Source organism: Vigna umbellata, chromosome 5 (genome assembly GCF_029865625.1).
Source record: "Vigna umbellata cultivar VRB3 chromosome 5, Vumbellata_1.0, whole genome shotgun sequence".
In the NCBI taxonomy this organism is placed as follows: Eukaryota; Viridiplantae; Streptophyta; class Magnoliopsida; order Fabales; family Fabaceae; genus Vigna; species Vigna umbellata.
In genome coordinates this window covers 38,928,340-38,952,415 of record NC_142169.1, presented here as the reverse complement: position 1 = coordinate 38,952,415, position 24,076 = coordinate 38,928,340, and the positions used below count along the sequence as shown (strand labels likewise).

The window sequence follows — 24,076 nt, the reverse complement described above, 5'->3', positions numbered from 1 at the left end:
CTGAATAAATTCTTCCACTTTTTCCTCAGTTCATCATTGCTACATCTCTTTTCACTTCTGTCATCATCCTTTTCCTATTCCACTTTCTCTACATAATCCACTTACCGAGGGTTTTTACTCATTATCATATTTGCATTATCTTTCACTATTTGTCTTGCATATTGTGGTTTATGGGTGTGGTTTGAAATTGCATAGTAGATTTGACAAGGATATCTGTAGTATTGGTAGTTTTTTAGGTTTGAAACTGCACAAAGTTTGAGTAGTTGGAACTTAAAAAAGTGTACTTAAAAGGTGAAAAATTGCAGCTAGACCTAATGTTTACTTAAAAGGTGTAATGTTAACATCCTAACAACTCTAAACTATTGGAATGAAGGTATGAAACTTGTCAAAAGCAAAGAATTACCTCTACCTCAAACTCAAAGTTTGAATATTTAGAACCTAAAAAGTGTGCTTAAAGTGTGAAAAATTGCAAATAGACCTAATGTAGACTAATTTTAACTAATGTGAACATCCTAACATGTCTAAACTAGTGGAATGAAGCTAGGAAACTTGTCAACAGCAAAGAATTACCTCAAACTCAAAGTTTGAGTATTTAAAACCTAAAGTAGAGTAACAATAACTAAGGTTAATATCCTAACAAGTCTAAAGTAAGGAAATGACACTAGGAAACTACTCAAAAGCAAACAAGTACCTAAAACTCCAATTTTGAGTAGTTAGAACCTAAAAAAGTCTACTAAAAAGGTGAGAAATTGAGAATTCACCTAAAGTAAAATAATTGTAACTAATGTTAATATCCTAATAAGTCTAAAGTAGTGAAGTGAAGGTAGGAAACTACTCAAAAGCAAACAAGTACCTAAAACTCAAAGTTTGAGTAGTTTCAACCTAAAAAGTGGTACGAAGTTGGTGAAATGCTACTGAAAATGAAGCCAAATTGCTACTTTTAGAGCTACCTCTTTGTCTAATTCAGCAACCCTTCCACTTCCTAGTATGCTACCCCCGTGGAGCAAGGATTGTGGACCCTGGAAGCCTGACCAAAATGTCACAGCACCCTGCCACACACTAAACCAGTCACAGCAAAAATTTGCACTGCACCAGATTTGAATTTCGGGTAAAAGACTTTGTGGCACAATTTGGAGGCCAAACAAGTGGAACCTAGGAGAGGCACTAGATCAAATTAAAAACGCAAGAAAAATAAAAAACAAAGAGCCAAAAGTAGTGCAGTAAGGTGTTTGATAAAAACACAACTGTTTGATGAGAGTCCCCAAAGAAGTGCAAATTTTGTGATTTTCGGTTTTTAGGTTTCAAAATTGGATTGCTTGGTTTTCAAATGATTTTTATGATTGAATTATACTTTTTTGATCATATAATTCCATTTGGAAACATGTAACCAACTCTTGCCAACCCGAATTGAAATTTAAAGAATGTACAAAATTAAACAGCACTAAAAATGAAAATTGCACCATAAAAATGGCTCAAATTTATGGTAGTGTTTGTAAAGCTCAAGTGATGGTTCAAGCAACTTTATATCATCAATTTAAAGGTGTTTAAACATTGAAACAACAAGGAATCACACTGCACTCGGAAATCACTACTTCACTTCTAAATTTAAGCAAAATTGATGGTTTAGGAAGTGATTTTGCATGTAGGCTCAAATTTGACCAAATGAACAGTGCACACAAGTTTGAAATGGTAAAATAAACTTGTTCAAACATTCATAATGCATAGAAATAGCCAGATGCTTCAAATCACGCCTGTTGTAGCCAATTATGCAGCATTTTTAAACTAAAATTAGCACCAGAATTAAAACACACACTGGAATCAAACTGAACAACACAGAAAAAGCTAATCGAAGTCGTAATTCACTAGATCTAGCTACAAAATATTAGCTAGGAGATGTTAAATGGCCTAAGACACATCAAAGATATCAATCATTGTGAAAAGATTGAACAAAAACAGTTATAACACCTTGCTCTTAGATTTTAAGAAACTCATATATGCTTTTTGCATTTTAAGTGACCACTACTTCGAACATGCATAACATCATCAAATAAACTTGTCTCAAGCTTTAGAAAGAAACTACAATTGCAAACTGCACTAAACTAGGAAAAGAAACTAGAAAGAAACTATCCTAACAAGTTAGAATGGTAAAACCTAGGTAATTAAGAACTCACACTACAAAAAGTACCTAAAACTCAAATTACTACAACCTAGAATGTAAAAGTAGTACGTAGAATACACTAAAAGTTCTAAGAATGCAAAGTGTATTAAAGTACTACTCAAAACAGTAAACTAACTATCTAACCAACTTTGAAAAGATAAAAGAAAGATAAAAATGAAGTCCCAATTAAAAAATAACAACAAAAGCAAAATTTGACTATTGAGCACCTATAAATACACTACAATAGGTGAGAAATTAGAAATTCACCTAAATTAGCCTAAGAATGTCTAATCTTCATATCCTACAAAGTTTAAACTAGTAAAATGAAAGTAAGAAACATGTCCAATTGGATCAAGTACCTAAAACTTAAAATTGGACTACTTAAAACCTAAAAAAATGTACTAAATAGGTGAGAAATTGGGAATTCATCTAAACTAACCTAAGAGTGTGTATTGTACACATCCTAACAACTGTAAAGTAGTGAAATGATGCTAGGAAAGTGGTCAAAAAGCAAAGAATTCCCTAAACCTCAAATTTGGTGTTGTGGTTGATCAACATTTTCCAAACTTGAGTCATTACAAGTCCTTTTTCGTTCTGCTGTGATTCTATGATGTTTGGAAGTTTAAACAAGTCCAAATTGATGTATTAAAGTTGTTAGAACCATTGATATGAAATTAGAATAACCTGTATGCAATTTAATATGTCAAACCATCATATTTGAGCCATTTTTGGAACTTGCAAAGTGAATCCGAGTTGCAGTTCTGTATTGTGCCTAATTAGAGTTCAAACAAGTGTATTTTGATGAATTAAATGTTGAAGTGATTAGCAAAGTATTAGAATGGCTTAGGCACAAAATCACTTCCAAAACCACCAATTTTGAGTCAATTTTGGGAAGTAGAAAGGTGATTTTGAGTAGCAGTTTGGTTTTGAGTTAAATTTGACTTTGAACATATTTCAATTCATCAAACAAAGTTGTTCAAGTGGTTAGTTTTGATCTAGAGCTGCTGTTGTGTAATTTTGAATATCAAACCACCAACTTTTGTGTCTATTTTGCTTATGTGTGTGAAGGTGCTAGTTGATTCTACTTTAAATTAAGTCTAGAAGGTGTAGCTTGATGTATGCTTTATCTTGGTGGTCATATTTTGCTCTAAGGTGTTCTTTTAGAGGTTTATTTGCTGATGTTCTTGCTATTCGGCACAACTTGTGTTCTAGCCATGACTTTAAGTGCTGATTTTAGGCCTTTTTTGTGGTGTTATGATGCATAATGTATCAACTTATGCTTGTATTTTTTCTGCTGCCTTCTTTTGATAAAACCATGTTGCATTATTATATTGTTGTACATGCTACTGTTTGGTTGGCTTCCACCTTGCTCTTTTTGATATACTTCTTTCCCTACTTCATAAAGCCGAGTGATATTTTGGCACTTATTTTGTTTTGACTTTCTCCCACTTTCCTAAGCCTACCTTTTTATCTTTTCTTCAACTTGAGTGCTCCAATTGGACTTCACAACACCCTTGAATTTCAGCGAAAATAATCACCAAATGGATTAGTTAACTACACCAGATCTTGCACCAGAAATTGGTTTTAAAATTGACACTTAGGAAGCCAAAGATCTTTAAAGCAATGAAAAAGGGTGTAGAAATGAAGGAGGCACACGATTAGATCCTAGGAATGGTTCTAGAATAGATTAGATCCTAGGAATGGTTCTAGCAAATCAGTTTCTATTTTTCAGCTCTACACCAAAACAATTGACCCAAGAGTGGTGGTTTTAAAAGTGAATTCTTGCACAACTGATTCTAACACTCTGGTAATACATTCAGCAACTTTAATTCATCAATTTAGACTTGTTTGAACTCTAATTGGGTTCAAAACCAAACTGTTTAGCATAATCACCCTTCTACTTCCCAATTTCACTAAAAAAATGAGATTTGAATATGCTATTTTGCACATACATGAATCTGGCTTCAATTTTAATGTTCTAACAAGTTTAAAACAACTTTTAGGACTTGTATAAACTTCCAAATAGCACAGAATAACATTAGCACGAAAATTTACCTAAACTAGGCTAAGAATATGTAGTTTTCATATCCTAACAAGTTTAAACTTGTTAAATTTATATATTGTATGTTGATGTAGTCTTCATATCCTAACAAGTTTAAACTTGTTAAATGTATATATTGTATGTTGATGTAGTCTTTATATCCTAAAGTAGACTAATTTTACTTAATGTATATATTGTATGTTGATGTATATATTGTATGTTCCTATATATTGTATGTTCATTTATTAGGCTATAACTTGATTAAGTTAAGTAGTCATTTAAAATCCTATGGTACTACACACATTCTCAATAGAAAGAGAAGGGTAAAAGTAGTATAAACACTTAGAACCCACAAAATATGTGGAAGTACTCTATAAAAGAGAACTTCAGTAATAATAAGTTCTCTCCCCCAAATTTAATACATAGCCCCTGAGGATGTCTAAGGCATTTCAATACTGAGGAGTTCTCTTTGCATGCCCTATTTGTATGCTGACAGTAGTGGTCAAATTGCCTTCCATGTTCGACTTAAGTAGTAATACGTTGATTACTTATGTCACATGGAATATTGTTGTTTTGTCTAAAGTAGTTTATCTTTGTTTGGCTTGTCACAGAACATGGCCCATTTTCCCAACCACCGTGGATGGATGTACGACTGTTGTTATAGCAGAAAGAGAGGTTTGAAGGAAGCTTTTGTCATCGGAGTTGATGAGTTTGTGGAGACGGCTCGACGATATGAATATTATGCTCTTGATGGAGGGATTCGATGCCCATGCATCAAGTGCGAATGTATAAGGATTTTGAAATATGAAGTCGTCAAAGTTCACCTATATCAAAAAGGGTTCATGCCTAATTACACGGTTTGGACATTTCATGGTGAAGAAATTCCTTCGACCTCCACTACAGCTGAAAAGCGGCTTGCATCAGGTTTGAATAATATTGTACATACATCTGAGATAGATCAATTTGACTATATGCAAGAGTTGGTCGGCAATGCTCTTCGTCGACATGCTGAACAAGAAGCAAACGATAATCATGATGAAGAGTCTCCAAATGAAACAACTCAGAGGTTTTACAATTTACTGACAGAGGTAAATCAACCTGTATTTGAAGGTTCATTTGAGTCAAAATTGTCAGTATGCATTAGACTAATGGCTGGTAAATCTAATTGGAACGTTTTCAATCAACCATTGGACTTCTTTACAAAATTGATGTTAGATCTAACACCTCCTAATAATTCTATGCCGAAGAATTATTATCAAGCCAAAAGGTGTGTTTCAAAGCTAGGATTGGAAGCCAAGAAAATTGATTGTTGTGTTAATGCATGTATGTTATTCTATGACAATGATAGTTGTAAAAATGATGCATTGTTGGTTGAATTCAAGTTTTGTGGCTCACCTCGATATCATACGATTCATGAAGGACGAAGGCAAAAAAAAAACAATTCCCTTAAAGTCCATGTTCTATTTGCCTCTAATTCCAAGATTACAAAGAATGTTTACTTCAATGCAAACATCACAACACATGACACAACATGATGGTAACAAAATTGAAGGAGTTTTGTGTCATCCTTCTGATGGTGAAGCTTGGAAGCACTTCAATCATAAACATCCATCCTTTGCTGGTGAACCGTGTAACATGAGACTTGGTCTATGCTCTGATGGGTTTACGCCGTACATTCAGGTGTTTGCATCACCATATTCATGTTGGTTGGTGATAGTTACCCCATATAATTTACCACCTAAGATGTGTATGATAAAGCCTTACATGTTTTTAACGTATATAATAACAGGTCCATCTAATCCCAAATCAGCGATTGATGTATATTTGTAACCTTTGATTGATGATTTGAAGAAGCTATGAAATGGTGTTTGGACGTATGATGTTTCAAGGAAGAAAAATTTCATTATGAGGGAAACTTTGATGTGGACTATTAATGACTTCCTAGCCTATGGCATGTTATCTGGTTGGAACACGCATGGTCGATTAGCTTGTCCACATTGCATGTAGCATACGAAGTCATTCCAATTGAGTTATGGTCGGAAAAGTAGTTGGTTTGACTGCCATCGATGGTTCTTGGCCATTGATCACCCCTTTAGAAAAAACAAAAAGGCATTTCCCAAATGGCAAGTTGAAACGAATATGCCCCGCCAAAGTTGACTGGATCACACATTTGGAGAAGAGTGAAAGACTTTCCAAAAGTCACTGAATGTGGTCAGAATAGGATAGAAGGGTTTGGGGAGTGTCCTAATTGGACTAAAAGAAGCATATTTTAGGATCTTCCTTACTGGAAAGACAACTTGTTAAGACATAACCTCGATGTCATGCACATAGAAAAAAATTTATTTGACAATGTCTTCAACACACTTATGAATGTTATTGGGAAAACAAAAGATAATGACAAAGCAAGAAAAGATTTACCTTTGTATTGTGGGCGAAAAGACTTAGAGTTGAAGGCGCAAGCTAACGGCCGATTGTTCAAACCAAAAGCAAATTACACCATGTCAAAAGACGAGGCAAGAAAAGTTTGTGGATTGATCAAGGAGCTTAGAATGCCAGATGGATATTCTTCTAACTTGTCCAGATGTGCCAATGTTCAGAACGCTACTATTCAAGGGTTGAAAAGTCATGATTGTCATGTATTCATGGAGACTTTCATCCCTCTTGCGTTCAGTTGTTTGCCAATGCACGTGTTAAATCCATTGATAGAAATCAATAACTTCTTTAAGGATTTGTGCTGCATGACACTAAAGGAAAATTCCCTAAGAAAGATGGAAGAAAATATTCCAATTATTCTCTACAAATTAGAAAGAATATTCTTTGGTCGTCGATAAGCCTTCGGTAATGATCTTTTACCAACGGCTTCCGGATGTTTCCGAGGGATTGTGGCCTTCTGTAATGTCATTCTTTTTTGTAGTGAACTCCAATGACAATTAAAAAAAAGTATCATACAATCCAAACGTAATCCAAAAACATGTACAAAAGACGAACAAATAAGTTTTTAATATTGATAATTTTTGTATCACTTGTCCATTTATAATATTAAAGTCTTGAATAGATAAATCTATAATATTTTTCTCTCTTGAAACATCTTCTTCTTTATCACCATCTACAATATAATAAAAAAAATCTAACTAATAATATTGAAATATAAAATAATAAATAATTAAATTAAATTAGGTGGGTTAGTGAGCCAACCCGGCTCACCGCGGGTTCAACTCGATGAGCCGTATTCTAAGTGAGCCGGGTTGAAAACTAACCCGCATAAAAAAATTATATATTTTTTTTAAACCCAACCAGACTCAAACCTGTGGTGAATCGGGTTGGCTCGCGATTATAACCCATTTTGATAGCACTAATTTTTTTTAACATTGTTTTTCAATAACATTGTTTATGAACTATATTACTTACTTTTATTTAACTTTTTCTGTTTCATTATTTTTTTTATTAAATTGATATTGAACATGATTATAAAATCTTAATATTCTAAGTAAGTTAACTTCTTAAGAATTCATCAATAATATATGTCATCGCATAAAAACTTTATAAAAATGAGCAAAATATATATAAATATATATATATGTTTATATATATATATATATATATATATATATATATATATATATATAAACATATATATATATATATATATATATATATATATATATATATATGTTTATATATATATATATATATATATATATATATATATATATATATATAAACATATATATATATATATATATATATATATGTTTATATATATATGTTTATATATATATATATATATATATATATATATATATATATATATATATATATATATATATATATATATATATATATATCCTCTATATCTTTCGTAAGAAAAACAAATATGTTGATGATTTTGCTAATAGTTATTTAATTTATTGTCATATATTTATAAAATAAAATATTTTAATTTTCATTTTTGAAGGTCACGTGATTGATGCCTCAATAATCAAAGAATTCATTTGTAAAAGAAATCTAAATTAAATAAAATATATTTTTAAGAAAATTTTATTAAAAAGATGAAATTAGGTTAGTTTTTATAACTTTTTAACTTTAAATAATCTTAAAATAGTTGTTTTTTCTTATGTTTATATTTGAGATTGGACTGAATAATTTTAGAACATCTAAAATTACCATTTATAGTAAACAACATACATTAACGTTCGTAGTTACTTTGTACAAATAAGAACAAATTGCATAAGAGGATATATATTCAAGTTGTCATTATACATGTTAAAGTTTTGAATGCAAATGCGAAATTAAAACGTTTTCGATATTGATACGTAATCCATAGCATAATCTTCTCATCACCAAGGTCAACGTTGCCACGTTGAGTTAGGCATGCGTAGACAATAATAAATAATCCATTACCTACTAAAAGACTTTGAAACCTTTTTGGCCATTGGTGTATCCTGATTGGATTCTTCAATGTTCCTCAATATTCTTCACTTGAGCATGATTGTGATTTTCATTGTAAGATCTCTTTCCAAAATTATGTACTCATGAAGGAGATTGACACCCTCTAACTTTATGTCTAATACCCTCTTAGTTAAGTTGATTTTACTCAAGAATAAAGATATTTTGTAGCATTTAAACTCTAAAGGACATTATACATATATTTCGATGGATCACTTTATCATACCAATTTTAGTGATGCATCATATACTTTTGAGAAATTTTTATGAAAAGGTGATATGCATAAATAAATAAGTAAAGCATAAAACTTTTATGATGCGTGTATATTTACGAAAATAACGTAGACTTTTATTATTTTTAAGGACTTATTCAAGGTGTGTTGTATTAGTTTTTCTATGATATAACAAGAACTTCTTTATTTTTTTAAAAATTTCAAAACTATCAAGGAACTCTAAAAAAAATACCCATAATTTAATAAAAGATAGAAAAAGAAAGAGAAAATGAGTTAACAAGAGAGAGAAGACCAATAAAAGTGTGGAAGTGTGTTAAAATCACGATCCACTAAGAAAATCCACAACAAACCCAAGATGCCCAACATGATTTGCAGAGAGCCACAGAAGGAGGAGGAACCAACCTCTAAGTCGTTCTAGATGAAGTCTCCTATGACTTGCAGATGAAAATCACAATGATATGCACCTGGGAGTTATTGTAAGGAAAGAATCTTGCATTTCACCTTATCTTTGAGATTTAAACTACTTTTGCGATAGCCTTTCCAATAAACTCCCACATATTGCAAAGGTAAAAGATAGAAAGAAGGAAAGAAGAAAATCATGGGTTTCATATAAGATGTAATGCATCAAAGTAGGTATACCAAACTATATAAATCAGTCCTAGATTGAGAAACTTAACACACAATGTAATTGGTATAGCAAGCTCTATGAACCAATGACACTTGATGTGTCTTAACGGTTTATCAATCATAATAAAAACCCCATAATTCTTGATTTTATCAGTATGTTGTGCTTACTAGGCCATATCCATGCGCATTATTCATGAGTGTTCTAATGATCATGCCAAGATCTCATACAAGCGACCCCACTCAACACTGATATAGATAATTTCATTACGTGTATACTGCAAATCATACACACTAGTGCAATAAGGACTTTAGCAATGATTCTTTTTTGTTATTATACTTCGGTTCTACAACCGATACATATCCAGGCATGGTAAAAAAGGGAGAATTTAGACTTTAGTTTCTAATCGAAGCCTATACATCAGGAATAAGTTTCGACTGGTAAGACAATTGAAGCATAAAATGATTAAAAAACATAAACACAAGCAAGAACGGCAGGAATCAAGACCAATCACTGAAACGCAAACCAACAACCAAGACAATAACAATGTTGTGGCACCCCAAACGCAATAGATCAAGACCAACATGAACATGTAATGTTGCAATGCCCCAATGCGAAAAGATGACTTGTAGCGACGACACCAAAACAAGAAGAAAAACAACGTTAGGATCAGAAAGAGAAAAATAAGAACGAAAGGAAGAGATAAACGAGAAACGAAAAGGAAGATAAAAGATAATGAAGACAAAAATGAACCTCAATGAATACTATAATGGAAGAAAATGTCAAATTGCAGCAACAGAAGAGAAGAATGCAGTGGCGCTATGTAACATGACCTTTCATGGGTTGTAAAAAATCACAAATTTATCTTATACAAATAGGTATAGGCTTCGGTAACCTAAAATTGAAGCCTATACTTTCACATTCAATAAAGTCTTTTAAAAACATAATAACTTTTTTTAAAAAATATATGCACAACTATAGGTTTCGATTGTTTAAAAAAATAGTTGTGTAAATATTTTTGAAAATGTAACCATGTTATTATAGGCTTTAGTTCTTTAAATAACCAAAGTCTATACTCATGCAATCAAGGTATAGGCTTCGATTATCCTTAAATCTATGCAAATATTTTTTAAAAATATCACTACATCATTATAAGCTTCGTTTTTCTTAAAACTGTAGCATATTAGGTGACGTTAAATCGTATTTTTGCACTTGTGACACCACTTGTAAAGGATATGAAAATCATTAAAAACTTTGTTTAGACTAAAATCCTTACACTACATAAAATTTTAATTACAAAGTTTAACCTCTCAATAATGCAGCCTTTAGCATTTTCACACAACATAGAATGGACAAAATTGATTTGAAATCAATTTTAATGCTATTAGAATTAACAAGAGACTTTTTTTACTCCGATGAACCTTATTCATGGGATCTCCAATCACAAAGGTTGGGTTACCATCACTTATTTGTTTGTAAGTGACTTAAGTCTCATTTCCCTCGATGTTTCTAAAATCATGTTTCTTCCCAAAGGTTTTGTCAGAGAATATGTTAGATTCCCTTATGACTTCACATAGTCAATAGAAATTGTTTTACTCTTTAGAAGTGCTTCACCAAATTATGTCCTGTATAAGTTTGTTCTTTCCATTGTAGTTCTTGTTTTTAACTATAGGTATTGCTCTACTATTTAGAAGTGCTTCATCAAATTATGTCTCAATTGTACATGTTTGTTCTTTCCATTGTAGTTCTTTCTTTTAGCTATAGTTGTTGTCGATTGGCAATCACAATGTATTGACACAAATGAGGTTGGTTTCATTTCTAGTGGAATGTTTTCTAAGAAGTTTTTCAACCTCTCAACTTTAGTATTAGCTCTTTAGAGAGCAAGGAACAAATATTTCATTGTTGATCTTACGATAATTGTTTGCCTAAGTGATCTACATCTAATTACACCACCCCAAGTTTGAGTGCTTAACTACTAGTAATTTTTTTCTTATCTAAATCAAAGATCCAATATGCATCATTTTATCCTTCTAGTATAACGAGAAATCCACTATATCCAATGAAATAATATAGTGAACATCTTGGGTATCCATAAGTCTTTCAAATGCATCTCAATGTTCCTGATTAAGGCATTGAGTGTACCTACTTAGTATACCTACTAATAAGTAATATTTTGTCTAGAAAAGTTCATTAAATATAATAAGCTCTCAATTATTCGGGCATACTAAGATTCAGAAATAGATTATTCTCTATTTTTCTTTAATTTGGAGTTAGAATCATAAAGGTACTCATAGGTTTGAAATCATAGTATCCTAACTTCTTAAGAAGTTTCTCAATGTATTGTCTTAGGATAGTAATATACTATCTCTCTTTCTTATGATTTTAACACCTAAAATCACATTGGCTTCATGGATATATTTCATTTGAAATTTGGATCCTAGAAACAATTTAGTTTTATAGATTATATCAATGCATGTACCAAAGATTAACATGTCATCCACAAACAAGCATATAATAAGACATTCACCACTTTCAAATTTAAAGTACACACAAAGTAACACATTATCAAGTTTTTATGCCATTATTTTGGTGTTTGTTTCAACCCATACAAAGATTTTAAAAGTTTGCACACTTTGTTTTCTTGACTAGAAAAAAACACACCCTTCAGGTTATATAAATTTCCTCCTCTAATTCACCATTTAGAAAAGTAGTTTTAAAACACTACAAAAAAGAAGGGCATTACCGAAGGCCAAAAGCCCTCGAAAAATGTCATAAGCCGTCGGAAAAGGGTATTTACAGACGGCTTATCGACGGCCAATGAGCCCTCGGTAAATCCCTTGTCGCTAACAATTACCGAGGGCTTTTGCCCTTCGGTAATTACCGAGGGACAAAAGCCTTCGGTAATTTCCGAAGGGCTGAAGCCTTCGGTAATTTCCGAAGGGCTGAAGCCTTCGGTAATTTCCGAAGGGCTGAAGCCTTCGGTAATTTCCGAAGGGCTGAAGCCTTCGGTAATTTCCGAAGGGCTGAAGCCTTCGGTAATTTCCGAAGGACAGAAGCCTTCGGTAATTACCTAACGTGGGTATTTACCGAAGGGCAAAAGCCTTCGGTAAGTTGGAGGGAAATGTAAGTGATAATTGTATTTCTGGCGAAACCAACAACATAAACAGACCTGCATAACAGTTTTCAAGCACAAACAGACCTGCATAACATGTTTCAAGCACATACAGAGCTGCATAATGTGCATCTCAAAGATGAAATCATTGATCAATATCCATAGAACATACATTAATCCATATAACATCCATTAATCCATAGAACATGTATTTATAGTTAAAAATAAAACAATGTAACATAATGATGTTCTAACGTCCAAAGTCACCCAGTTGATCTAACATCGAAATGTTCTAATATCCAAATGTTTCTATAACAAGTAATAAGAAAATGAAACTAATAATGTACATAGTTATCATCAGAATGATCTTCATCATCTTGCTCCTCTATTGATGGCTGGACTGCTGTGGGTTGGATTGATGAGGGTTGGACTGATGTGGGCTGCTGAGGGGCAGCGGGTGACGAGGAGGGTTGTGGCTGGGTCGGAGGGATATTTTGTACGTCCTGTGAAGTTTCAGGCAACACTCTCATGACCAGGGCCTTAAAGTTTGTAAACTCTGCTCTCAGATCAGTGATCTCCTGGTCACGTAGCTCTAGTGCCTGCGTAAGGCGGAGAACGACCTCGTCAGGAGCAGTGGTGGAAGAAGAAGATTGGTGCTTCAGAGTACCTCCTCTCGATGTACTATAGTTTGCAGCAAGTTGTCCTGCACCGTATAATCGACCCTTTTTCTTGCCACCAACGATCTCGACCCAGCACTGTGTCCTACGTATGTCGTCTTCTGCATTACTGCCATCATCCGGTGTAGGAGCTGACTCATGTTCAGATCTAACCTGTGAAAGTCTCGTAGAAAATTCTTCCTGTTGAAACATTAAAAGCAATGTTAGGGAATGATATAACACATGAATGAAAAATTAGTAACAGTAATAGTGTTATTTGCTTACATGAGTCTTCCGAGATCTTTCATCAACGAATTGATTAGTGCCCTTCCGAACATGAGTCTGTGCAAAGACCTCATCAACATGGACCGCCCGTCCCAGAGCTTGTGCCTGTAACATAATTTAAAATTAGAAGTGTACATACGAAATAAAAAATACATAACTTATATATGAAAGAAAAAGTTAGGGAATGAAATTTTACCATACGAATGGCATGCTCATGAATGGTTATCGACCCACCAGTATGCAGGGTGCCACCCTTTCCAGATGCTCTGTTTCTCTGCGCCTTGGCACACTTATTCCGAAACTCTACTGTATTCCAATGAGCCAGTAAAGAGTTCCAAATTTGTTCGCCCAGCCAGTAAGGGCGGTCTTTTGCATTGCGGGCATCCCTAAACATTTCTGATAGCCGATGAGATGCTTTCATGTGGAAATTTCTGTGTATCTGTGTTTCATGTTCAGGTTTCCACTGCACCTTCATCTGTAACATTAAACGGAACAAACATTGATTAATGAACATACTAAAATAAGAGGGACAATTAGTTTAATGGATTGTTCACCTGAAAGCGCTCCCAGAATGGCTTTCTGTCATCATCAGGTATTGCTCCCCAAGTAGGCCATGGACTTAAAAATTGTTGCTTAATTGAACGTGTGATGACCTAGGAAGCAACCCTAGATGGAATAAACCTGCATAATAAAAGTCATTTCAATTACAGTAAGGTATAAAGATCAAATTATATGAAGACATTAAAATCTTACCCTTTACCATACGGCTCAATCCATGGTCGATCATGGAGGGGCGGGTCAAGACCTTCACCATCACCACTTGAATCTGGATCAGCAAATGGTGTGACAGTCTTAGAAGGCGGTATAGAAGATGAGGAAGGTATAGAAGTGGGGTCAGGGAGAGGAGTGGGGGTAATAACCACAGGGGAGGAGTGGGGCTTATAATCACAAGAGGAGGAAGAGGGTCTGCTACAGGGGTAGTAGAAGGGTGTGCTGCAGGAGTAGGACAAGGGTGTGTTGCATGTGTAAGAGGCTGTATTGTAGGGGTAGGAGGAGGTCCCACAGATGATGTACCGGGGGCAGCAATGGTAGGTAGTCTAGCAGGCACCCTAAGTACATACTTTGGTGCCTACCGTTGCCTCTTTTTAGGCCTTGCTACCCCCTTTTCCTTTATCAGGACGTTTTGAACCTTGTCCTGTCATTACTGCATTGAAATGGTTATAAATAAAGGGAAAAAAAGGAAATGAATAAGGAAGGATCAATGATTTTTATAGCCAATGTATAAATAATTGCATACAACTTTTAAGATAGTATTTTAGATAACTCTTTTCAAATGATAGTTCAATTTGCTACAATAGATGTCCAACATTCAATCGTCGTCATCATGATCGTCATCTTCATCTTCTTCTTCTTCATCATCGTCATTATCATCATCATCTTCTTCTTCTTCGTCGTCGTCATCATGATCATCATCATCTTCTTCTTCTTCTTCTTCTTCTTCTTCTTCTTCTTCCTCTTCTTCTTCTTCTTCATCACCTTGTATTGTTGCTTCTAAATCATCTCCATCACCATCAGGGTCGACCAATGCGGTTATACGTTCAACTTCAATAATTTCTTGTGGTTGTGACATTTGGTCAAGTTGGTAGGCAACGTCTTCCTCAACCTCATTTGAGTCAATGCGACCTCTAGGCTTGGTTTGTATTACTACGGCCCAACCACGCTTGTCAATATTGCGGAATGGTGGATATGGCACATAATAAACCTGTCTGACATTAGTTGGTAGAATGAAAGGATCAAACGGTCCATATCTTAATCTCTGGTTGAGTTCGACAATATTATAGCGTGGATCAACTCTAGTACAAGCTCTAGAAGGATCAAACCATTCACAATAAAAAAGTACTACTCTGTTTGGAGAAGTAGTGTTGTTGTACTCTAGCTCATATATTTTATGAATGATGCCGTAGAAATCATCATAAGAACCCTCTGTTAGGCCCTTGACATACACACCACAATTAGATGTTTTCTTTCCTTTAGACCATTCATGTGTATGGAATTTGTAACCATTGGTGAAGTAAGTGTGCCATTCTTTGACACATCTCATTGGCCAATTCGAGAGATGTCTTAACTCTTGAACTGTGGGAGTTAATGCCTGATTAAAAACCTACAAAGACACTAAAAAAATTATAAAAGCAAGAGTCAAATTAACCGATTTCTAAACGTAGGAAAAACTACAGACCTGATTTCTAAACCAATGCGGAAACTCAGAGTGTATTCTAGCAGATGTATTTCCTTCTGCGACTTGCTCAGCAACAAGAAACGAGCTGGTACAAATGAAGTTCATTAGTGTATAACAATTGTGTCGTTGGAAAGATAACAGATAGATGATGACATACTCAAGGTATGGCTTAACTTCACTGCAATTGATTAAGACATGGACATGAGCAGAATTGAATTCAGCATCAGTTAACCAATGTGTGAATTCTTTCCCTGCGTGACGGCCTGATTGTCGGAAAACTGATAATGCACCTTCACGTGGTTCAACTTTCCATTGCATTTCATTTCTGACATGAGTGGGGGATAACATGAAGTTTTTGAAATAATGTGAACAAAAATACGTTGTCTCTCTATGCAAGTAAGCTGCACAAATTGAGCCTTCTACTCTAGCTTTATTTTTAACTGAACGTTTGGATTCTCCCATAAACCTTTCAAATGGATACATCCACCTGTACTGCACCGGTCCCCCAAGCCAAGCTTCATATGCTAGATGAATTGGAATATGCTCCATTGAATCAAAGAATGCAGGAGGGAATATTCTTTCCAATTTGCAGAGAATAATAGGGATATTTTCATCCATCTTTTTAAGGGAATTCTCGTTTAGTGTCGTGCAACACAAATCTTTAAAGAAGTTACTAATTTCTATCAATGGATTTAACACGTGCATTGGCAAACAACTGAACGCTAGAGGGATGAAAGTCTCCATGAATACATGACAATCATGACTCTTCAACCCTTGAATAGTATCATTCTGAACATTGGCACATTTGGACAAGTTAGAAGCATATCCATCTGGCATTCTAAGCTCCTTGATCCATCCACACACTATTCTTGCCTCGTCTTTTGACATGGTGTAATTTGCTTTCGGTTTAAATAATCGGCCGTTACCTTGCGCCTTCAACTCTAAGTCTTTTCGTCCACAATACAAAGGTAAATCTTTTCTTGCTTTCTCATTATCTTTTGTCTTACCAATAACATTCATAACTGTGTTGAAGATATTGTCAAAGAAATTTTTTTCTGTGTGCATGACATCGAGGTTGTGTCTTAGCAAGTTGTCCTTCCAATAGGGAAGTTCCCAGAATATGCTTCTTTTAGTCCAATTATGCCATTCTCCAAACCCTTCTATCCTATTCTGACCAGATTCAGTGACTTTTGGATAGTCTTTCACTCTTCTCCAGAGGTGTGATCCAGTCAACTTTGGCGGGGGCATATCCGTTTCAACTTGCCCTTTGCGAAATGCCTTTTTGTTTCTTCTAAAGGGTGATCAATGGGCAAGAACCGTCGATGGCAGTCAAACCAACTACTTTTCCGGCCATAACTCAATTGGAATGACTTTGTATGTTCCATGCAATGTGGACAAGCTAATCGACCATGCGTGCTCCAACCAGATAACATGTCGTATGCTGGGAAGTCATTAATAGTCCACATCAAGGCTGCCCTCATAAGGAAATTTTGCTTCCTTGAAACGTCATACGTCCAAACACCATTCCATAACTTCTTCAAATCATCAATCAAAAGCTCCAATTAAACATCAATCAATGATTTGGGATTAGATGGACCTGGTATTATACACGATAAAAACATGTAAGGCTTTATCATACACATCTTAGGTGGTAGATTGTATGGGGTAACTATCACGGGCCAGCATGAATATGGTGATGCAGACGCCTGAATGTACGGGGTAAACCCATCGGAGCATAGACCAAGTCTGACGTTACGTGGTTCACTAGCAAAGGATGTATGTTTACGATTGAAGTGCTTCCAAGCTTCACCATCAGAAGGATGACGCAAAAATCCCAGAGTTTTGTTACCATCATGCCATGTCATGTGTTCTGATGTTTGCATTGAAGTAAACAATCTTTGTAATCTTGGAATTATAGGCAAGTAGAACATGGACTTTAAGGGAATTGGTTTTTTTTGCCTCCGTCCAGCATGCATTGTATGATATCGAGGTGAGCCACAAAACTTGCGTTCAACCAACAATGCATCATTTTTGCCACTGTCATTGTCGTAGAATAACATACATCCATTAACACAACAATCAATCTTCTTGACATCCAATCCCAACTTTGAAACACATTTTTTGGCTTGGTAATAATTCTTCGGCATGAAATTGTTTGGTGGTGTCAAATCTAACATCAATTTTGTATAGAAGTCCACTGCTTCAATGGGAACGTTCCAATTAGATTTGCCAGCCATAAGTCTAATGCACACTGACAATTTTGACTCAGATGAACCTTCAAATACAGGTAGATTTGCCTTTGTAAGTAAATTGTAAAACCTCTGCGTCGTTTCATTTGGAGGATCTTCATCATGACTATCATCTGCTTCTTCAAAATGGTGACGAAGAGCATTGTCGACCATCTCTTGCATATAGGCAAATTGATCTATCTCAGATGTATGTACAATAGTATTCGAACCTGATGCAAGCCGTTTTTCAGCTACAGTGGAGGTCGAAGGAATTTCTTCTCCATGAAATGTCCAAACCGTGTAATTAGGCATGAACCCTTTTTGGTAAAGGTGAACTTTGACGACTTCATCTTTCAAAATCCTTGTACATTCGCACTTGATGCATGGACATCGAATCCCTCCATCAAGGGCATAATATTGATATCGTCGGGCCGTCTCCACGAACTCTTCAACTCTGATGATAAAAGATTCCTTCAGACCTCGCCTTCCACTATAACAACGGTCGTACATCCATCCACGATGGTTGGGAAAATGGGCCATGTTCTGTGACAAGCCAAAGAAATAAAAACTTAGCCAAAACAGCAACACTCCATGTGACATAAGTAATAAACCTATTACTACTCAAGTTGAACATGGAAGGCAATTTGAACACTATTGTCATAGGCATTCAATAAGGGCATGCAAAGACAAGTCCTCACTATTGAAATGCCTTAAACATACTAAGGGGCTGAGTATCAAAGTTGGAGGAGACAACTTATTACTACTGAAGTTCTCTTGTCTAGAGTACTTCCAAATATTTTGTAGGTTCTAAGTGTTTAATGTATTTTTACCCTTCTCATTGCTTTGAGAATGTGTGTAGTACCATAGGTTTTTAAATGAGTACTTAACTTAATCAAGTTATAGCCTAATAAATGAAAGAAAATGTAAATGAACATACCATATAGACATCAACATAATTTAGGCAATCAAATATCTATAAAAGAATGGATATATACTATAATTTGTGGTTTATGGAATTCTTTGCTTTTCAATAGTTTACTAGGTCCATTTCACTACTCTAGACATGTTATGATGTTCACATTAGTTAAAATAAGGTGACATTAGGTCTAATTTTAGGTTAAAGTAACCAAATTTTGAGATTTATGTTGTGTTTGTACTGTGAGTTTCTAATTAGCTACGTTTTACCATTCTAAACTTGGTAGGACAGCTTCTTATAAGTTTCTTAGGCTAGTTTAGTGCAGTTTGCAAATTCTAACCATTCTAGTGCATTTTTAGTAGTCATTTTGAAGAAGAAAAAGTTGTATTGGGTGTCTATTTTCGTGCAGCAGGGATTTTGTGGTATTTCGCACTTTTGGATAGTCCTAATTGTTGTTTTAAACTTCTTACAACATTCAAATTGAAGCCAGATTCATCTATGTGCAATTTGCATATTCAAACCTCATTTTTTAGTGAAATTGGGAACTAAAAGGGTGAATCTGCTATACAGTTTCGTTTTGAACCCAATTAGAGTTCAAACAAGTTTAAATTTATGAATTCAAGTTGCTGAAAGTATTATCAAAGAGTCAGAATCACTTATGCACGAATTCACTTTTAGAACCACCAATCCTGGATCAATTTTTTGGTGTAGAGTTGAAAAAATTTAAGTGTTGTTTTCATGAAGTTGGTATAAAATTCCATTTTGCTTGGAGCAAAACATGTTTTAGTTTTTCTTGCTTTCTTCATTTGTTGAAGAACCTTTCTTAGAATCAATTTGAGTGCCTACTTCTATTCTACACCTATTTCTATTAGTTTTAAGCTTGTTGGCATGTTAAAATTGTCCAATTCAAGTCAGATTTTGGGGTTGTCCTTGTACATTTTTGGTCCAATTTTTGATCTGCTTTGCTGCTAATTTATGTGTACAATAGTGGTGTTCTCAAGACTTTGAGGTGCAGTCCAGTTTTAGAAACATTTTCCAACTAAGGTGGCATCGTAGGAAGTGGATAAGGAGCAGAATTTGTCAATTCAAAGGGGCTGTCCAACAAGGAAAAATGATGAAATTGACAACTCTGATGGCCAAATTTTGAGTTGTAAATTGTTTCTGTAGTTAGGTTTGTTCATTAAATTTCATTCCATTAATTTAATAATCCAGAATTGAATTTGGGCAAACAAAATAATCAAACAATAGCTAGAAAGGGATTCAAAGGCCTTTCTTCACATGTTTGGGGTGAAGGATAAATCCAACATAGTGGTAGTTGAAGACCCTATTAGTCAAGAGAAGAGGTTGTTAGAGAGAAGGAAGAATGCTAAGATGGAGAAAGCTGCAAAATCAATCTCAGAAATCAGCTTGGAAGTAGATAGGCTTGTAGGGAAAAAATAGTGTTGTGGTTGCTAATGATCAGTGATTGGATTTGATTAGGTATCAACATTTGAGTGAATTATCAACAAAGGTGGAAGATTTGCACAAACAAATGTGCTTAATCTGATTGAGTTATTGCTGAATCAATTGCTTAAACTAGATGGTATAATGGTTGGAGAGGTAAAAGGAATAAGGACACTAAACTTGATGATGTTAATTTTGCAGCAAGACTGCCAAGAATGGAAGCCATTGCGCAGGGCCTTTGGGGCAATGTTTGACTATAGCAACCCTCCAAGTGGTGAAATCTACTTCAGATTCCAGGTCAGTGGCAATGTAGGGATTTATTGGGTTCAGTCGAGGAATGCTATCTCTAGTGATTGGACGGCCGAAGCAACATATGACACCATGGTGCAGCTTAATTAGGAACAAAAACCACTTCAAGATTCCAGGAACAGATTCGCAACCATAAGGCTCTAGTATTCAATTTGTTTTTGTTTAGTTACTGTCATCAATACGAATGTTTGTGTGTACTGTTGTATGTGTCTCTGTTATTGGGGACTAAAATAATGGGAATTCAATGCACTGGAACAAGTACCAGTTTAAATTGACAGACACAACTGAAAGATTCTAAGAATCTTGTTCATGTGAGTATTACTTTAATCTTACAAGAAAATGAATTGTTTCGTAGTGAGCAACATGTTTAATTTAGTATCTTGTTTTCCTAACCAGAATGAATTGTGTTAAGTCAACAGGGTTGATTCTTTTATTTTTAGATAATAATTTTGGTTGTATGTAAACATAAAGAGAACTTTTTTTTCTTTACTGACTTCTTTAATCTATATAGTGTATAACTATATCATGATTTTATATATAAATTAGGTATGTCTAATGATTTGGATTATGTATAACTATATTGTCTTACTCAATTCAAAGGGGTTGTCCAGCAAGCAAAAATGTCAAAATTGGCAACTCCTATAGTCAATTTTTCAGTTCTAGGTTCTTTTCGTAGTTTGAGTTTCTAATTAGTTGGGTTCTAGGTTCTAAGTCTAAAAACTCTTACATATTTGACAATCAAATTCAAACAATTCAAAACAAAGTTTGACAAAACTCAATGTATACAGTATCATAAACTCCATTCAACATAACTTAACATTGAAAGTGGACATTCAAAACATTTTATAACAACATCAAATTCATGAAACAAGAATGAAAATAACATATCACATATAATCATGCAATTTCAGTTTAGGTGACCATACCTTCGCCTTTGTTATCCTTTCCTGATCAAGTCTTCTTTCTAGACTCTCTTCCTCCCCTTCTGGCCACAATTCCTTTAAAAACTCACCTAAGACATCAAATAGAAGTGTATTTAAGGTTATTCATTAGATTGTGTTCCATTAATTTAATAACCATAGCAACAGTTTAAGCATAACCTAATAGTATCCAAAAAGGAATAACAATAACCAACTAAAACATCACCAAACAAATTTATCATACTGCACCAGAATTCAACAAACTAAATTCTTTGAATTTTGACAACTTTTGGCCAAAGAAATTAATCAAACAGTAGGTTCAAAAAAATTATGCACTAGACAAAGTCCCTAGTTGGGTGGTTTGATACTAAAACACGTATGGAAGAGATTTAAACACACAGCTCAATGTTCAAGCAACTTTTTTTGATGATTTTATTTGTGTTTAAACTCTAAAATGAGTTATAAAGAGCTTCCAGCTCAAAATCACTACTCCACTTCCATTTTAACTCAAAAAGTGATGGTTTAGAAAGAAAATCTTCATATAAACCAAACTATGACCCAATGAGGTGCATAAGACTTTACTTTTAATTCTTTCTTCCTTTTTTAAACTTTTCTAAAGTGTGAACAAAGTTCAAATGGGAAGATTGAAGAGTGCTACTAACAGGTCAGAAGTATGAAGAGAGTGAGGTGTTGGGTTAACTTCAACAACACTTTTAAACCATTCAATCAATATCAAACTTCATTTCTAATAAACACTTTTAAATAATTAAAAATAACATAAGCTCTACAACCATACAATTCAAATAATTAATGACAATTAAAAATCAGAATCAATTATCAGTTAGCCAAAGAATGTGTTGAAACAGATTTCTTTGGTGCAGAGAGAGTAACTGAAGCTCTTCTTCCTCTGCTCCAGCTCTCCACTTCACTAAGGATTGTCACATTCTTTCTTTGAGAATGAAGAAAGCATCAATTAATCTCTACCAAAGCAATGAAACCAGACAAGTTGTTATCACTTCTCTTCCTCTGGTTGCATAGATTTTTACTTATGAATACATATGTCTAGTTTCACTAAATCCAAATAAGAAAACAAAGTCCTGTAGACTAGTTGCCTTTCAATATATATATATATATATATATATATATATATATAATTGAAGCTTTCAATTCAGAGTATCATATTCAGCCTATAGAGTTGGCCTATTCAGCCTTATAGAAGTGTATATACTTGTATTGTATTATTTAAAAATATCTCATCAGCTCCTAAACCCTATACTTCTAGTAATACTGAAAAAGAAAGAGGCCAGTCAAGCTAATTAGATGTTACAGTAACAAGGGAAATTACATGAATATCTAAGGTCAAAATTGCAGTGTCTTGGACAAAAAAAAATTAGGAAATTACACTTAAATGAATGGATTTTAATACCCCAACAATATGTGTCCATCTATCACTCTGATAATCCTCATAAATTACACTATCAATGTATTTCAATCAAATTTTTGCTATTTTGGTCCTAGAGGCAACAACAATATGCTGAATCGCCCATGTGAAGATGGGGCTGCTGCTTGACGCAGAGGTGATCAAAATTCGTTTATCATAACTAAGTGGGGCATCATCATAAGAGTGAATATTTCTCATGTACGGCGCTGCTACACGATGATAAGTGCAACTGGCTGTAGCAAAATAGGAAAATATAGAAATTGTTGTCCCATTCTCAGACTCGTGTTCTTGTTTGATCGGGCCATCTTAAATCATTTTTCTTGTTGAACTATATTGATGAAATCTTGCTCAGGTCGTTTGATTTAAATAAACATATGCTTAGCCCATTTCCTATTCAATAAAGTTCTTTTCTTTAAGATATATACATATATACTATGTGAGAATAAAACGTGAAAAAGGTTAGTGTTCAAAAACTTTCTCATTCAAATTAAATTTTATTTTACTAATTCAGTCATCAAACATGGAGAGGGAAATATTCTCAAGGTAAGAAACTATGATAGAAAAGTGTGTCAGCTATATGTCTACATCTAAGTCAGTTCCATCTTCAAGCAGTTAGCAACTATCGAAGCGAGAAGTGATATCTGAGAACACATCTTCTCCACAAGGAATTGTGAGACCACCACTTGGATGCTCATAACCAAATTCATCCTCAGCTTGACTCAACAGATGTTGAAATGAAGGTTGGTTCAAGTATGACTCAACAAACACTGATATAGAGTTACCTAAAATGATAAGCAAGTTTTGAATTGAGTTTGAATCAACTTGATTTATGTTTATTTGCTTTATTAATATGATCTAGAGCATTTCCTAGGTTACATTTCAGTGCCTACTTCATTTCTAAACTTTACTTAATTGCCTATTCAATCTTTCATCCAAGTTGTCAATTTGAAGTCTAAAATTTTCTGTTGTCCATAACCAATTATGGTGCAGTTTTTTCTCTGCTTTGGTGCTAGTTTCCGGTGATTTTT

At 34.2% G+C, this 24,076-nt stretch overlaps 3 protein-coding genes and 1 pseudogene across 3 annotated transcripts; all 4 read right to left on the bottom strand.

Moving 5' to 3' along the window:
- Nucleotides 1-12,949: 12,949 nt before the first annotated feature.
- LOC148198320 (uncharacterized) lies at nt 12,950-14,069 on the bottom strand. Its single transcript, XM_088115459.1, has 3 exons — nt 13,752-14,069; nt 13,556-13,660; nt 12,950-13,471 (listed from the first exon to the last, which is right to left on the bottom strand). The coding sequence occupies exons 1-3, from the start codon at nt 14,067-14,069 to the stop codon at nt 12,950-12,952; spliced, it is 945 nt and encodes a 314-aa protein (XP_087971585.1).
- An 855-nt stretch (nt 14,070-14,924) lies between these two features.
- Nucleotides 14,925-15,656, bottom strand: LOC148198319 (uncharacterized). Its single transcript, XM_088115544.1, has one exon. The coding sequence runs from the start codon at nt 15,654-15,656 to the stop codon at nt 14,925-14,927; it is 732 nt and encodes a 243-aa protein (XP_087971670.1).
- Nucleotides 15,657-16,856, bottom strand: LOC148198318 (uncharacterized; the record flags this gene model as incomplete). The annotated part of the gene is made up of 3 exons (XM_088115757.1): nt 15,949-16,856; nt 15,792-15,876; nt 15,657-15,716 (listed from the first exon to the last, which is right to left on the bottom strand). Coding segments are annotated over exons 1-3 (1,053 nt in total), but the record flags the coding sequence as incomplete, so codon positions are not given.
- A 190-nt stretch (nt 16,857-17,046) lies between these two features.
- LOC148198317 (uncharacterized) lies at nt 17,047-18,559 on the bottom strand (annotated as a pseudogene).
- Nucleotides 18,560-24,076: the final 5,517 nt, after the last annotated feature.